This window comes from Schistocerca serialis, chromosome 8, assembly GCF_023864345.2.
Source record: "Schistocerca serialis cubense isolate TAMUIC-IGC-003099 chromosome 8, iqSchSeri2.2, whole genome shotgun sequence".
In the NCBI taxonomy this organism is placed as follows: domain Eukaryota; kingdom Metazoa; phylum Arthropoda; class Insecta; order Orthoptera; family Acrididae; genus Schistocerca; species Schistocerca serialis.
In genome coordinates, this window is record NC_064645.1 from 169859402 (window position 1) to 169877779 (window position 18378).

At 43.8% G+C, this 18378-nt stretch overlaps 1 protein-coding gene across 1 annotated transcript in view; it reads left to right on the forward strand.

Annotated features, from left to right (window-relative positions):
* LOC126417187 (glycogen phosphorylase) overlaps positions 1-18378 on the forward strand; it is a 167896-nt gene that overhangs the window by 123413 nt on the left and 26105 nt on the right. Inside the window, exons 2-8 of the mRNA XM_050085089.1 lie at positions 2804-2905; positions 3017-3199; positions 5231-5362; positions 12760-12871; positions 12957-13102; positions 13178-13351; positions 13625-13771. Of these exons, the coding sequence (XP_049941046.1) occupies positions 2804-2905; positions 3017-3199; positions 5231-5362; positions 12760-12871; positions 12957-13102; positions 13178-13351; positions 13625-13771 (996 nt within the window). The remainder of the gene's footprint in view (positions 1-2803; positions 2906-3016; positions 3200-5230; positions 5363-12759; positions 12872-12956; positions 13103-13177; positions 13352-13624; positions 13772-18378) is intronic.

An 18378-nucleotide genomic window follows, 5' to 3' on the forward strand; every position in this document is an offset into this window, starting at 1 on the left:
GATTTTATACCATATAAGTTGTCAAAGTTGTGGAAGTTTGTTGCTATTATACTTCTTGAATCAATTGGATGACCTAGTTCTCTGTAAAAATTTTGGACAAGTACTTTTCAAATGATGAATTTATCTGATTTGCAATTCATTGTATAAAATGTTTTAATACAATAATGATATATTGTTATTATATTTAAAATCTTAGGCATCAAGTTATATTTGAGGGAGTGTGGGAGGGAGGGGGGAGGGGAGGTGCAGTAACAAATTCTCACATTACCCTCACCCCCACCCTCCCCACAACCAAACCCCTAGGTATATGATTACTGTATTTTTATTACTAAGGAACTGAAGTTTAACCCGCTGCTTTAAATACAATTGAATGTGTGTGATGATTCCATTTCACTTCACTTCAGTGCAAATTGATACAGCCAGATTGACTTCACTGGGATTTGTTGATATTGCAGTCATATGACACTACGTTTTTCATTGTGAAGCTCACAGTTTTACAGTTCTGAACATTTACTCGTAAAGCAAATTGGCACTCTTGCAAAGCCTGGGATTACTATTATGTACAGGGTCATTAATATAAAAATGAAAAGCAAGAGTTCCATTGTATTTCCCTGGGATGTGCTTGATGTTACTTCTACATCTCTGGCTGATTCTCAATCCAACATAACATGCTGTCATCCATACCCAATAAATTTTTAATCCAGTCACAAGTTCTGTTTCATATCCCATATGATCATACTTTTTTTTAGCAAACAGTGGAAACTGAATCAAATTCTTTGAGAGGTCAAGAAGTACTACATCTGCCTGACTGTCTTGATCCACAACTTTTAGGATGTCAAGTGAGAGTAGGGTTTCTGATGACCAGTGTTTTCAAAATAGATGCTGATTGACATCAATGAGTATCTATGAGTGATGCAAATTGGTGCCAATTTGAAATTTGAATCTTAATTCCTGCTTTTCATTAGCAGTAATCTTAACCATTAGGTGATCTGAGTATGACTCCAGGCCTGACTCAAGCTTCCATAGTCACAGATTTCCCTGCCATTACTTTTGAACAAACAGAGATCATAGTGCATAGTATACAGTCTTACTTGCACATTACAATAGGGTCAGCAATGAAATGTATTTGGCTCAGCCAGTCACACTTCAGTGACATCATTTCGATTAACTGCATCCATTTCATGTTAGTGAATTCAGATCATGTGGTATTATCTGAAAAGTTCTCAAGTCAGATGGATTATTCTGCTACAGTAGAAAATTTCTGAAAACTTTTTTCCAACATTTATCAAAAGAATAAAACTTGCAGAATCATTAGAAAGGTCAGGTTTAAAAAAAAAAAAAAAAAAAGAGAGAGAGAGAGAGAGAGAGAGAGAGAGAGAGAGAGAGAGAGAGAGAGAGAGAGACAGAGAGATAGCTGCTCCACAATTGTTAGCAAGTAACAGATACCTTAAGTAGCCCTTCCTCTCTTTTTACAGAGCAGTTCATTACATTATTGTGTAAATAAATTAATGTAAGGAAACATTTGACTTTAACACTGGTGAACACTAAATGTGTGCAAAACTTCATAAAATGGTTTTGCCGCCATTAACTTCAACTAGTATCTACTTGAAATTATACTACATCCCTCCCTACTTTGTCTCCTTTACAAGTGAGGAAGAGCACATGTCTTCCCGCAGCAATTTTGTAGATAGATCAGTCCTTTCGCATAATATATATTTACAACATGTAACTGGTATATGCTTCTCAGTACAAAGCCATCTTGCCAGTGATGACTTTCTTTTAGTTCTGAAGTGACCTGTTATCCTGTTTATGTTGTCTGGAAATATAGACAACAAGGGCATGACAAGCTTCATACCTCAATTTATTACACTGAAGTATTTGATCAATAGTCTGTCGCTCTGAAGTGAGATGCAATATACTGGTGTCAGCAGTTTCTTTTCTATTTTTCCCCAGTTTTAAATTTACTGCAGTTCATTCAACTTTGTGTTGAAAACAACTAAACAGAATTCCTATCTTGGAAGCCTAGTGGATCTTCATGGGGCTGTATGTTGTATGCCTGCAAAAGCTTCACCGTAGCACACACAAATGAGGAATGTCATGTATCACATTTTTCAATATACTTTTATATATTTATTTGATAATTCATTGTAAATTTAAATTGGCTACTATCATATGTATCATGTACCAAAATAAGTATGGAAACTGCCTAGGAATACTGTCTAATAGGCCAACTTGCCAGACTAATTGTTGTTAATGTAGCACATCTTTCTTACTGACTTGTCTTACTAACAAGCACATAACACATTGCATGATGCAAGCAGAGTAATACTGTTAAAGAAAGTAATGAAAATTATAATATTTTTCACTCATAATCAATTTAATTAATTTTTAAAATGTATTGAGTTTTCTTGAGTCACATCAAAACCTCTTATATAAATTCATCATTATTTTGCAACTAGAAATTGATGATATTCCAGCACATCCATCTGTACTCCCAAGAGCTTTAGGAATCATTCCTTTAGAAGCAAATCTATGTTGGGTTACTGCAATGGTAACAATGAGTTAAGTCAACCAATTCTGTTTGGCTCCATGTTGTGTATGAATTGGGTACCACTGACAGATATGATCCATATAGAGTTAATACCATACTGAAATCTGTTGCTTTATAAACTTACTTTACTGTTGTCTGGCTGATTTTCCTGCCAGTTACATTATACATGGACATACATATACAAAATAAATATAAATTGTGTCATAAACTTAAAGTGTTAATGTAAATATTAACATAGAAATTTTTTTGCAGAGGATATACTACCTCTCACTGGAATATTATATGGGCCGTTCCCTTCAGAACACGATGATTAACCTTGGCATACAGAATGCATGTGATGAGGCAATGTATCAGGTAAGAATAACTTCATGTGCGCATTTTATTACACAAAAGGGGATATAATGTTTTATTCTTACTTTGTTTTCTGTTGCTGTAGAATAAAGAAAAGTAATGTTATTCTTGCAGCTGGGGTTAGATATAGAAGAGTTAGAGGAACTTGAGGAAGATGCTGGTTTGGGTAATGGAGGCCTGGGGCGCCTTGCCGCATGTTTCTTGGACTCGATGGCAACACTTGGGCTTGCTGCTTATGGATATGGAATTCGATATGAGTATGGTATATTTGCTCAAAAAATCAAGAATGGAGAACAGGTTGGCTGATATTTTATTTAATTTTTTTTGGCAGTTGGCACTAATGTTAAAATGTTTTGTAAACATTTGCTTGTTTAGAAATCACCTCATTTATGAAGTAAAACATGTTGTGTTGAATACCGCTAAAAAAGCCTTCTTTTGAGAAACCACATTTGTTTACTTTATCCACCACTTAGTAAGTATGAGAGAATATAAAGATGAATGAAATGGAGACTGTGAGTACTATTGGAGATATAGATGGGGCTCAAATGAGTTTTGCTGTTTACACTCCAATACTCCTCCTCAAAGTTCCTATGTCTCTCCCACCTTTATTCAAATGCACCCTCTACTGAATATTAGTGTGATCTGAATTCAGGTTAATGATCTAAATATGAAACAGTTATGAAACTTTTACTCCTAGTTCCTTGTTACTAAAAGATTCATCTTGTTAATCCAAGAAGACAATCAGTAACATCTGGCTTCAAAATAACTGTCTGGATCATCTCCAGCTGTGGCTATTTGATATAATGTCATGCTCTTCCTCACAAACCCCAGAAATGGGAACTTCACTACTAGGGCTTACATATACAAAAAATAAAAGTTGAATCTATGGCATACAGTATTAATAAAATTTTATTTTTTGGGAAAAAGAGAGATAGGAAGGAGAGGATTACAGGTACTGGATGAAAGGAGGAATCACTCCCTGGATAAGGAGAAAAAGAAAGATGTGGGAAGGAATCAGAAGGTAATGTATACAAAGAGCCAAAATTTAAACTGCAGAGTACTACTGGTAACAAACTATTGATAACTGACAGATCGAAGATGGGAGATGAAATAAAATGCATTAAGAGGTAGATAATGGTAATGAGAAATAATGTCGGGAAAAAACATCATAAAACTATGGGGGGATTAAACTGTGTGGAGTTAATAAATTATGCTATTAGGCAGGCAGAAGGAATGTTTAAAAGCAGAATGAAACAGGAAAACCAAAGAAGCAGGGAATTAGTTTAAATTAAAATACATTAGCTCTCGCAGTCCAGCTAAAGGTAAAGTTACAATTTCTGCAGCTCAGAGGCCCTTGTACTTGGAAGTAGAATCCAAATATCCAGATGATGACAGTGTAGTAAGTGGGCTGTCCTAGCTGTCACATTCTGTAACATGATTAATGATGGGATGTTGAGTGCCCTTGATGACTGCATATGTTGTTCTGAGGCAGGCACCTTGTTTATATGTTCAGATAGCAAAATAATAAAATCCTAATTTTTACTTTGTGGTTGGGGGAAAGGATAGGATTCAAAAGACATAGTTCTGAGGGGAAAGACATAATGGTAGTGGACACTGACTAAGGTACAGTTCCAAAACATGTTATTTTTCAAATTTTTCTTGATTTCTAGGCTCTCTAGTTCTTGAACTGATACAAGTTGGAAGACTTTGGGCTGCTAATGTTTAAAGTGCAACAGCTGTTAGTGAATGTCATATTTTGTTGTCTGTTTGGTTGGTTCAAAATAAAGGGTGAAAAATTCTGAATCAATTGTGGGCAGCTACTTGGGGAATGAGGGTCACAAACAAAATGAGATGTAAGTCACTTTTGCTTCAGTAGATGCTTGATATGGAGTACTAATAAGTGCAGTACCAGCACTATGTGAAGAGGGCAAAGTATGTGCCTCCCACACTTCTCTTCTGATAGCAATAGCCATTACGCTGAGTATAGCATTCTTCCATTGCCTCCACACCCAATTCTTTTGGCAACTATGGATAGCTTAACAAATAGCAGGGATTCAGTTTTATTATCTCACCTAGTAATTCTCAACATACATCTCACCATTGTTTGCTGACTAAAATTCAGTTTTTAATGATTTTTCCATATCTCTATGTAAGAAGCAAACACTGGTAGAAGTGTAACTGTTAAACAGTAAAACAATACTGAAGACTGTATGGGGTAGTGTAGAGTGAAATCAATTAAGTAGGCATGCCATGGGCTTCATTATTAAAAATTGTTGTTAACACAAAATATTACATTCTTTTTTTGCACACTGATAATGTGTTCATCAGGTTGAAGAGCCAGATGACTGGTTAAGATTTGGAAATCCATGGGAGAAGGCACGACCGGAATACATGCTACCAGTGAACTTCTATGGGAGAGTGGAAGATACTCCCCAGGGCAAGAAATGGGTTGATACACAGGTTTGTTTTTGACATAATTCTTTATTTTATATATTGCTTTAAAGCAGACTACTTAATAATTTTTGTAATTAAGTAAGTTTATTTAGTCATTTGTTGTCGCTCTTGGACTATATTTCTTTAATTGACTATTGCAGGAATTAATGTCAATAAATACTGTTAATTTCTAATTGCCTTGATCTTTCAATATCCATTTGACTTCAATTACAAAGATTTGTTAAAAAGTAAAGAGCAGTTAAGAATTTGAGAATTGACCAGTCATTTCTTGTTATCGGCATCACTTTCCATACTAGCAAAGTCCCCATCCACACAGTGCTGTAGGAAGTTATTACATTCCTTGCTACCCATCCTGAAGTGACTTTTGTGTACATCTTGTTTGAATCCACAGAAGGATCTCTCAGTGAAAATTCTGTAAGCTACCATTTCTCTTCATTCTTCTTTCCTGTGTTCCATTATAAATTATCTAAAATACAAAACGTTCTGTATCTTTGCAGTAAAATATTTTTGTTTATTATTATTTATCCACTTCAAGTTTATTTACATAACATTCCCCACGCTAATGACAAATCCTGTAGAGTCTTGCTATGGTATACACTTATTTCTCCAACTTTCTCTCTTGCCATAACTTTTTCACATAACAGCAAAGAGGTGAGTGTCCACCTCACAGCAGATGGTAAAAGAGAAGCAATACATGCAACTCAGAAGTTTGCTGGAACAATTTATACAATGCACCTTCCACAACAAGTAAACTAACACATTATGTAAAATAAGGTAAAGGCAACTACTCACTGTAGCTGATGGATGCATGGAGCACTGCTACACATAGCAGAAAACAACATTCACAGTAGTTTCGAGCACTAACTATTTTTGCAGCAAGAATACACTCACATGCCCAACCATACCGACATGCCCACATACATTCCCATGGCCATGGTGAGTGTCCATTTTCTGTTATGTGCTCCACATATCGATTCACTATAGGTGAGTGGTTGAATTTCCCTTATTTTACATATTTTTGTATATAGAAATTGCCATTATTGTTACATTTGCAGGCTGATCAGCACACATTCTTTCTGCACATTATTCACAAATGAAACTGGGAAGTGAGGGCAAAATGATCATTGTACTCTACATGCCCTCCCCCCTGCGGGTTCGGGGGTTAGAATAGGCCGGCGGTATTCCTGCCTGTCGTAAGAGGCGACTAAAAGGAGTCTCAACTGTTTCGGCCTTTAATGTGATGGTCCCCATTAGGGTTTGACCTCCATTTTTCCAAATTCAACAGAAGTACGAGCCTTTTGGGGAAGGACACCTTACGTGGTGCACCATCAGTCCTCTGTGCCCTAAGACCTTGGCACTCTTTATCGTCTGGGTGTCGTAACTGCACCCTCCATCCCTCATTTTGGGCATACACACCTGATGGATTGTGTAAATTGCGCCCTTAGTGCGTCATCATCTGCACCCACGATCACTATGGACTGCCCATGGCACCCAAAATCCAGCACGGTAGCCAGCTCGTTGTGGTGGGGTCGTCATGTACCCTCTAGGTTGTAGCCCCCTGACAACACAGGGATCGTACTGCCGATGCCTGAGCTGACGCCTCCCCACGTATGCCAAGGAGTAGATGCCCATCTCTCTGGGGCATCAGGTCTCCCGGCAACGGCCATCCTGCCAGGTGGCCTTTGCTGTGGCTGGGTGGCGCCCATGGGGAGAGCCCCTGGTCGGAGTGGGTGGCATCGGGGCGGATACCTCGCAATGAAGCGGGTAAAATCTCAATCCGGTGGTCGCATGACCACCAACGTCTCTAAGCACGGTAAAGTAGACTTTAACGCTGTGGCATATAACCCCAAATCATTCCCTTCCCTAGCCACGCCCTGGGAGGGACGCAGGGTTGCGGACAGACAGGAACCATATTCACCGCGATACCTTGTGTGCAGCAGAACTGATGGGGATTCATTTTTGGGGACTAAGCCTCAGTTCTTTGTGACCCATCTTGAAGATAAGTTCGGGGAAGTGGCCTCTCTTTCCAAAATGCGGAGCGGGGCCATTTTGATACAAGCAGTTTCCTCTGCACAGTCAAGGGCGTTACTCGCCTGTGAGAAGCTTGGTGACATACCTGTTAACGTCACTCCCCATAAGTCACTAAATTTGGTCCAGGGGATTATCTTTCATAAAGATCTTCTGCTACAGTCTGATGACGAGCTACGGGAGAACCTGGCACAACGAGGTGTACACTTCGTTCGTCGTATCTTTAGGGGACCCAAGGATAATAGGATCGCTACCGGTGCTTTCATCGTGGCCTTTGAGGGCGACTGGTTGCCTGAGAAGGTCAAGGTCATGATCTACCGGTGCGATGTCAAGCCCTATGTCCCGCCCCCTATGCGATGCTTCCAGTGCTGGAAATTCGGACACATGTCCTCCAGATGCACTGCCAGCCCCACGTGTCGCGATTGTGGACGACCTTCGCATCCAAATGCTCCATGTGCTCCGCCTCCCACCTGCGTTAACTGTGGGGAGCATCATTCTCCCTGCTCGCCAGACTGTGCAGTCTACCAACGAGAGCGGAAGATACAAGAAATTAAGACCCTGGACCATTTAACCTACCAAGAGGCGAGGAAGAAATTAGAACGGCTCAACCCCACACCTATGTTGAGGAGTTATGCTGCTGTGACACTGCCGGCACCAGTTCCTGCCAAGACTCCTTTCACAGTTGGCCCACCGAACAGTCACGTTTCGCCTGCCCCACCACCGGTGGGGGCCACTCTCTCTTCCACTGCTCCCAAAACACCCAGTTTGGGAGCAGTGTGCCCCGAACAACCGGGGACGTCAGTCCCCACCTCTCAGCCGGAGCGGCGACAGCCCTCTCCGGCTGCTCAGCCGGGGACGCAACAGCCTCCTCCGGCCTCACTTGTTCGGAAGGGATCCCTTGGGGGAGTCCCTTCCAAGGACTTCCCCAGTGTCTCACGAGACACTAGCGAGTAGCTGAAGAAGCCACCAGCTGCTGGTCGAAGGGCTTCACGCTCTTCGTCTGTTCCTGATAATGCATCAGGAAAGCCATCCCAGCATGTAAACCCTCCTCCGAAAGTCAAGAGAGAGAAGAGGAAGCTCTCTAAGAAGGATCAGGACCCAGTGGTTCCCACACCACCGCTTCCTGTCAGCTCAGCCTCTGAGGATGAGGTCGAGCTCTTTGCGTCCCCTGATGACCTAGATCTCGCCGTCTCCTCAGGAACGATGGACGTAGCGACATCCGTCCCTTAGTCGATGGCAGCCTGTGACCCTGTGACGTAATTTGCCTTTTCAGTGCCTGCATGCCCCTACAGGACACGCTTTGTACAATCCTCCAGTGGAATTGTGGCGGTTATTTTAGCCATCTACCTGAGTTACGTCAGCTTCTAAGCATGACACCTGTTTTCTGCATTGCCCTCCAGGAAACCTGGTTCCCGGCAATGTGGACCCCTGTCCTTCGTGGTTACAGGGGTTATTACTGTAACCGTAGCACTTACAATTGTGTGTCAGGTGGAGCCTGCGTGTATGTCCTTACCTCTGTATATAGCGCTCCTGTGCCCCTTCAAACATCATTGGAAGCTGTGGCTGCGTGTGTAAGGACTACCCTGGACATAACCATCTGCAGTGTCTATCTCCCTCCAGGTGGTACAGTCTCCCTGACTGAATTGGCCGCACTTGTCACCCAACTTCCCACGCCTTTTCTTCTCCTGGGGGATTTTAACGCCCACAATCCCCTGTGGGGTGGAACGAAGATTACTGGCCGAGGCAGAGATGTCGAGAATCTCCTCTCCCAACTCAACCTCTGCCTGTTAAACATTGGCGCCGCCACACATTTCAGTGTGGCGCATGGCACGTTTTCGGCCATAGATCTGTCGTTGTGCAGCCCAGGGCTTGTACCATCGGTCCACTGGAGAGTCCATGACAACTTGTGTGGTAGTGACCATTTTCCCATCTTCCTTTCACTACCCCATCGTCGATCCCATGAACGCCTGCCTAGATGGGCATTTAGCAAGGCAAACTGGGAAACGTTCTCCTCTGCTGCCACTGTTGCATCTCTCCCCCATGGTACCATCGATGTGGCGGTTGAGACACTGACTGCAGCGATTGTTTCCGCTGCGGAACGTACCATTCCTCGTTCGTTAGGGTGCCCCCGGCGAAAGTCAGTGCCTTGGTGGTCTCCGGAGGTCGCTGAAGCCATTAAAGAACGTCGGCGGGCTCTTCAGCGACATAAGCGGCACCCGTCTTTGGAGAACCTCATTTTCTTCAAACGTCTCCGTGCTCAGGCACGGCGGCTCATCAAGAGGCGGAAACAGGAGTGTTGGGAGAGGTACGTTTCCACCATTGGTTCCCGTACTTCACCCTCCCAGGTGTGGATGAAGATTTGGCGCCTCTTTGGAGTGCAGCACTCTACAGGTGTCCCAGGGCTTACCATCAATGGGGCGGTATCCACCGATGCTGATGCAATCGCCGAGCATTTCGCACAGCACTATGTTCGGGCCTCTGCGTCGGGGAATTACCCGCCTGCATTTCGCGCGCTTAAATGCCGGGAGGAAGGCAAACGGCTTTCTTTTGCTTCTCGCCACCCTGAGACGTATAACGCCCCATTTAGTTTGTGGGAACTCCAAAGCGCCCTGGTACAGTGCCCCGATACAGCCTCTGGGCCAGATGGCGTCCACAATCAGATGCTCAAACACCTGTCCCCAGACTGTCAGCGATGTGTTCTTGCCATCTTCAACCGCATATGGGGCGATGGTGTCTTTCCGTCGCAGTGGCGAGAAAGTACCATCATTCCGGTGCTGAAACCTGGTAAGGACACGCTTACTGTGGATAGCTATCGGCCCATCAGCTTGACAAATACTCTGTGCAAGCTACTGGAACGTATGGTGAGTCAACGGCTGTGTTGGCTGCTCGAGTCTCGAGGTCTTCTGGCTCAGTGCCAGAGCGGCTTCTGTCAGGGCCGTTCCACCGCCGATACTTTGGTCTTCCTTGAGTCTGCAATCCGCACTGCTTTTTCCAGGCGCCAACACCTCGTCTCTGTCTTTTTCGACCTCTCCAGAGCATATGACACGACGTGGCGGCACCATATACTTGCCACGTTGCACGGGTGGGGTCTCCGGGGCTCTCTCCCCATTTTTATTCAGAATTTTTTATCTGTTCGGACATTCTGCGTTTTAATTGGCACATCCCATAGCTCACTTCATATCCAGGAGACCAGCGTTCCACAGGGCTCTGTATTGAGCGTGCCCCTTTTCCTTGTGGCCATTAATGGCCTTGCAGCAGCAGTAGGGTCGTCTGTCTCACCCACGTTATATGCTGACAATTTCTGCATCTCCTTTAGCTCCACGGCTACGGGAGTCGCCGAACGCAGGCTGCAAGTAGCCGTTCGAGGCAGCATCATGGGCTCTGACTCATGGTTTTCAGTTCTCTGCAGCCAAGACTCGGGTTATGCACTTCTGCAGGCGTCGGACGGTCCACCCTCATCCTGAACTTTACCTCGACAGCCACCTGCTTGAAGTGGTGGACACTTGCCGCTTCTTAGGACTCGTCTTTGATGCCCGGTTCACATGGGTTCCTCATATTACTCAGCTGAAGCAAAAGTGCTGGCGGCACCTCAACGCCCTCCGCTGCCTGAGCCACACATCTTGGGGTGCGGGTTGCTGCACGCTGTTGCGATTATACAGAGCCCTTGTGCAGTCCAGGCTTGATTATGGGAGCCTGGCCTATGGGTCTGCATCACCCTCAGTGTTGAAGTTGTTAGACCCCGTACACCACTGTGGGGTTCAGCTTGCAACTGACGCTTTTCGTACGAGCCCCGTGGATAGTCTACTGGTGGAGGCCGGGGTTCCCCCGCTGTGGATTCGCCGCCATCGACTGCTCGCCGACTATGCTGTCCACGTGCATTGCTCGCTGGGCCATCCCAATCGTCGCCTGCTTTTCCCTGCCATGGTCCTCCATCTGTCCGAACGGCGACCTCGGTATGGGCTTTCCATAGCTGTCCACGTCCGGTCCCTGCTGTTGGAACTGGGGTCATTCCCTCTTCTGCCTCCCTTACGGGTCCGTGTACCTACGCCTCCCTGGTGTTTGCCCTGGCTGTCCGTCCGTCTGGACTTGGCACAGGGACCCAAGGACTCGGTTCCGCCTGTGGCCCTCTGTCGCCGTTTTCTTGCGCTCCTCGCCTCATTTTCGGGCTGTGAGACTGTCTACACTGATGGTTCCCTGGTTGATGGTCGCACTGCCTACGCTTTTGCTCACGCTGCACATGTTGATCAGCGCTCCTTGCCGGCTGGCTGCAGTATTTTTACTGCAGAGCTGGTGGCCATATTGCGCGCTCTTGAGCACATGCGTTCCTGCTCAGGTATGTCCATCGTCATCTGCAGTGACTCCCTGAGCAGCCTCCAGGCCATCGACCGCTGCTATGCCTCTTCTCCTCTGGTGTCCTCTATTCAGGAGTCTGTTTCTGCCATTACCCGTTCTGGTCGTTCGGTGGTCTTTGTTTGGATGCCAGGTCACGTTGGCATCCCGGGGAACGAACATGTTGACAGGCTGGCCAAAGGGGCGATCGACGCCCCAGCTTTGGAGATCGGCCTCACGGCTTGAGAACAGCAGCTGGTGTTGCGCCGTAAGGTGCTTGGGATGTGGACTGCTGAGTGGCGTGGCATGACATCTCCGAGTAAACTGCGGGCTGTTAAGGAGACGACCGATGTGTGATGGTCCTCCTTGCGGGTCTCTCGCAAGGAGTCTGTTGTCCTGTGCCGGCTGCGCATTGGGCACACATGGATGACGCACGGCCACCTATTGCGACGTGAGGACCCACCTTTATGTTGCTGCGGCTCCGTTTTTGACAGTGGTCCACATTTTATTGCACTGTCCACTTTTAGCTGTGCTCAGGCAATTGTACGCACTGCCTGACTCGCTCCCTGCCCTTTTAACAGATGACTCAGCTATGGCTGACTTAGTTTTACGTTTTATTCGGGCAGGGGGTTTTTCTCGTTTAATCTGAGTGTTTCTGTTTTATTTGATTGTGTTGTGTTGATTCTGGCCTTTGGCCTACGGTTTTAAACTCAGTTTTTAATGTGTTTTCGGTGGTTGGCTTTTCCTTTTTTTTGTTCCTATGGCCGGCCAACCACCGTCGCACTCCGTGTGATTTTATTTCGTTTTGTCTGGTCCTTGCCTACATTTCTTTTGTTCTGTGTCGTCTGTCTCCTATTCTGTTGACCATTTTTTATTCTCTGTGGGTATTTTTCGTATTTTGGAAAAAGGGACCGATGACCTCTGCAGTTTGGTCCCTTTCATTCTTAAACCAACCACCACCTCTACATGCCCTCCACCCCAAACTGTAAGACAGCTTGTGAAGTGAATATGTAAGTTTGTAATGCAGTTCAACAATTTTGTTTCAGATTGTGTTTGCAATGCCATATGACAGTCCAATTCCAGGATATGGTAACAATGTGGTCAATACTTTGAGACTGTGGTCAGCAAAGTCACCTGTTGAATTTAACCTCAAATTTTGTAAGTGTTGTGAATTGTGATTTATGTTTGACCAAAATAAATTATTTATGTTTCAAATAGGGCACATTTTTCTTTTCTTTTTCAGTCAATGATGGTGATTATATTCAGGCTGTATTGGACAGAAACCTTGCAGAAAATATTTCACGTGTGTTGTACCCCAACGATAATTTCTTTGAGGGTAAAGAACTAAGACTGAAACAAGAGTATTTCATGTGTGCTGCAACCCTTCAGGTAACAGCTGTGAAATTTTATGCTGATTTTGGTGGATGTGAGAAGTGATTTTTGATAATGTGGTATTTTTGACAGGACATAATACGTCGTTTCAAGGCCTCTAAATTTGGCAGCCGTGATGCTGTGAGAACCTCATTTGATCAATTTCCAGAGAAGGTTGCAATACAACTAAATGACACTCATCCATCAATGGCTATTCCAGAGTTGCAACGAATTCTTGTGGATGTTGAAGGTTTACCTTGGGAGAAGGTATTATGCTGTGATTTCTTCTCATCTGTGACTTCGTAATTGTTTTCAGAAGTGTTTGACAAAAATTATCTCATGGAAGACAATAGATATAACTTCAATACTCATTTAAGATTTTTAATAACTTTAAAGTCCCTATAATGCTTTCCCGACTGCAGATTATCTGATATAATGGTCCCTAGATGTAAGTTTCCTGAGATTGTTGTAAAAATGATGTAGATTTGTATGAAGGCACAGAAATTTATGTATGTATATAATGAAACACTGTTTCCTTAGGCTTGGGATATTGTGGTACGTACCTGTGCATACACAAACCACACTGTGCTACCTGAAGCTCTGGAGAGGTGGCCTGTGCATATGATTGAAAGAATTTTGCCACGGCACATGCAGATCATCTACCACATCAATCATCTCCATCTTGAGGTAAGCTAAATGCTTAATCAGCATATCAAAATAGTGGTTTGATATGACTTTGACACTGATATACTTGATTTTGAGAGCCGTATTCATACAGCTGAGGGATGACTTTTTAAAGGAGATTTAAGTCTGAGCACTATTCCTGATAAAAATCGGTCGAATTATAGCAGTCAAATTAAGTTTGCCCTTAAATACAAAGGAAAAAGAAACATTTTACTTCTATCATATTGTGTTGTAAAAACATGTAAAGGAGAGCTTCACTGATATACTTTTCAAACAAAGTAGAGCAGTGATTTTGCTTGGCATGGATTTTACAAGTCCTTCATTGGTTTCCAGAAGTATGTGGTACCGGATGTCTACTGATTGGTCACTAAATTACAGCAAATTGCAGGACGGTGGTTTGTGGCCATGCAGCAGGTGCCCGACATGTGTTCCAATGTCCACAGGTCAGTGGCATTTGCTGGTTAAGACATAAATATGAGTTCACTATCATGCTCCTTGAGCCACTGCAGCACGATTCTAGTCTTGTATTGTGGAGAGTTATCCTACTGGAAGATGTCATTGCCTTCAGAGAAGACTTCAGTCATGAAGGGGTGCAGGCGGTCCACAATAATATTCATGTTGTTCATTGCTGTCATGGTGTCTTTGAGTAATACCACAGGTCCCATAGAAGCACAACTCAGTGAACCCCATAGCACAAGTCTGCTCTTGCCGGCCTGCGTCTGTGGCACAATGCACCTTTCCAGCAGCCATTTGACTGGATGATGGTGTGTAAGGGCCCAACCATCAACCTGTTGTATCAAGAAATGCAATTCATTCAACAGGTAACAGATTTCAATTGATCCATGATGAAAACTCAGTGATGCTGTGCCCACTGCAATCGTAACTGATGATGATGTTGGGTGAGCACAGGAACATGTAGGGGTCATGTGACGTGGACCTCCATGTTCAACAATGGTCTTTGAATGGTGTCTTCCTGCACTAGCATTGTATTCTGTCATCAGATCTGCCACAGACCAGTGCGTGTCCTGGATTACACAGTGGCGGATCCTCCGACCTCTGCATTTTGTGATGAAATGTGGACATCAAACAGCCTATGCGTTATTCCATTATCCTTCAACCGATTTCCTTAGGTATTCACGACAGTAGTACACAAACTGTCGACCAGCTTTGCCATTTCAGAGAGTCTCATTTCCAGCTGCTGTGTCACAACAATGTGCCTTTTGTCAAGACCACTTAAGTCAGTGGATTTTTCCCCCCAGGGGGCTCACCACTCTTTGGTGAGTTCGTACTTGGTTACCATGGGCGCAAGCCTTTGCAGTACCTCTTCCCTTTCTGTGCTGCATGTCTATCCTTCTGATATCCTTTTTCCCCTCTCCTGGGGAACATGTCTGGGATGTTTTTGGGAATGTATTCTGATGTTTCGATAGCCTGGCATTAGAATGGTCCCTCATCTTTTTTTTTTTCTTTCTTTCTTTCTTCATTGCCCATATCATACTTTTCCTCCACTTTGGTGTTTGAGGTTCCTTTGTTTCTTCCTCCCTGTGTGTTTCTGAAGGGAGACCCACATGCTTGATGCATAACTGGTGACTGGGTAACGCATAATTCCCAGCCCCGGGTTAACAGGTAGGGTTCACACGTACCCCCGGTGCAGGCCAGGCTCACGGAGGGATGACTGACTGACTGAGCTGTGATGTTTCCAAATTGCCCATTGGTACCTCTGTCAGAAGTTCAGAAGGTGTGACCAGAGGTGTGAACAATCATATAAGGTGGGTGAGCCCACATCCGAAAGGAGCCCCAGTTGGAAGGAGCATGCCATCAGAGACACTGGCAATAATGGGGGACTTTTTCGCAGTGAGTCACTCGCCTTCATCTCAGTCTGTGTCTACTAAATGTAAACAGACTGAGGCTAGAGATTCAAAGACTCTCCCTGTCGCACCTCGGTTCCTCGCGGCATCACGTACTGAAGGAGGTAAGTCCTTTGCTACAGTTAGTACTTTTATTATTCAGAATTGCTGGCTCTTTGAAATCTTGCTCTCATCGACATAATAGGACTTTGCTTTTGGAAGCCAAGTTAATTTTCAATCCTAACAAGTGCTTACAGCTTCCCTCCTACAAAGGTACCCTGTTGTGTAGAGCTCCATCAAATGTTGAAGTCTTCACGTGGTATTATTTACCCTCGGCTGCTTGGTGGTCTCTGATTATGGAACCAGTGCAGTGCATTGGGTAATGAAAACGGTTGATGCCATCTAAGTTCCTATGCACACTCTTTTTCTCACTTTTGACTGAGTAGTGCTTCTATCAAAGATCAAAGCAGGCTACGAAGTCATCACAGTCTGACTGTACATTCCAAATCTGATGCATTGCTACCAGTGTCCATGTTACAACCACACTTGAATGTTATCTAAAAACACTGCCAAATGTGTTACTTGTGGTAGGGTTGACCACTAGGGCGATTGCCTTCCTTCTCCCCACTGTATCAATTATAATGGAGACCATGCCACCTCAACCTGAGAATGTCCCATTATCTCAGTGAGTGGACTGTACAGGAGGTGTGGCTGAAGGAAAAAGTCCCTTTCCCTGTCGCTTGCAAATTGTTGGTTAGTCAAAAAGCCCTGTGTTTTACCATCCGGCACTTACAGTGGCATTCTTGCTATGCATTGCTCCACGAAGGACATGGCCACACAGACTTGCAACTTCAAATTCAGCACTGCAGTTATCAAATAGCCCAGTATCACTGTAGCATCCCTGTCTGCTTCTCCTACAACTGCACACGAAGCCACCAGGTCTATGCCCTTGGCATCGAAATCCCATGCTTCACAACCGGAGGGCTACAAAAGGATGGAAGGAACACTTATGCAGTGACTTCTTACATTCCTTCAGCCAACAGGCATCTGAGTCTTCATCTGCCAATCACAAAGGCTCAAAAAAATCAAAGAAAGACAAACAGTCTTCTCCTTTGCCAACACAGAGACCCCCCTTAAACAGTGTTGTCGCGTGATACCCTCACCTGGCAGATCCCCATTTCATTGGTGCGCACTGCCAACCATTTTTCTGTCCTGGAATCTGCAGCCTGACTCAAAGAGAATGCTGATGACTCTGTAGATCTCCTCCAGCCTCTGCACTTTGTAGCAGTGCGTCTTCAAAGGCTGTCACTCGGCAACTAATGAGGTACAACCCTTCATTGTTTTCCACCTCCACTTTCTCCATCATGACTCTCCTCCAATAACATGTTTGGAGCCTTAAATCCAACAAGGAGGAATTACAGATGCTCTTGGAATCACAGGGTCCATTCATTTTCTACCTCCAGGGAACAAGCTCTGGGGAATTAACCTATCTCCAGTGGTGTGCCATCCTCCTCCCAGCCCTCTTGCCACAAGGAGATCATTTCAGACAGTTATATTGGGGTCTGTCATTTTAGCCATTGCCACTTGTTAAGCGGTGCTCGCCTACCACTTTCTGCTCATCGAAATCAACCTTTGACAGTTTGCCATTTTGTGACCGAATGCCCTCTTCTTAACCATTTACATTTTAATGTCTGTTTGCCGTCTTGAGTTATTGGCTGTTTCAGCGAACAACGCATAGACTGTCAACTGTATTTTACTTTTTATCCGTCATAGTTTGGAACCTCCATTGTCTCTATGGCATATTTTGTGAAGATACTCAAAGAGAGAGTCCTTTTTCTTAGCTCTCTTTCCTTCCATTGATTGGTTTTAGCTCCTTTTTTGTATTAGTGTTGTAAGGTTCTAACATGGGCACATATGACTTTAATTGTTTTTGCACCCTAAAATGAAACAAAACCGAATCAGTGGATTTCTGCATTTGTGGCACATATCTTAGCTATAATGACTGCCCAATTGTCTCCGTTCTGCTTACATTCTTTCGTTATTGTGCCGCATGTCCGCAACACCACCAGGAGGCATTCAGCCTCACAGTGGGCAGTGGTCATAATATTTTGTCTCATCAGTGTAAACCTGTCAAATTTCCCCTAAATTTTACAGAAAATGTATCATTTCAGTCTTTCTCATAAACAAAAGTTTCTTCAGTCTAGTCAGCATTGCAGCAGCTATCTCTCAAATTGTTGTTTTAAAAAATATATCAACTGTAACACTATTAGAAAATTTATAAAAGGCAATGACTATTCACATAATGCACCAACACCTCTATAGGCTCCTCTCCCCTCACTGACAAAGGAACTATTAGTTCCAATGACTCCTGTAGTCTGCCACTTCTACTTACATGTATTTATCGACAGTAAACACATTTTTCCATTTGAAATTACATACTAGTCAGTCATTCTGTCTCATAATTTATTAGTTTTTTTTTTTTTTTTTTTTTTTTTTTTTTTTAGTTGAATTTCCCTTCAGTACTGCTACAGAGTTCTCTCTGGCAGGGATAATTTTAGTTCTTCATTGAATGAAACCAGCTCACCTTTATAAATAAAGGTTATGATGTCTCGGACTTTTATGTGCAACTAAGGTTTTCATTGTGAATGAAAAAATCACAAACTGATTTTTGACTATTGCATCATCAGGTACAAAGATACATATGAGGTGCAGTGAAATTTTGTTGGATCAGAGATTTGAAATTAATGCATCTACAGAGTATCTCCA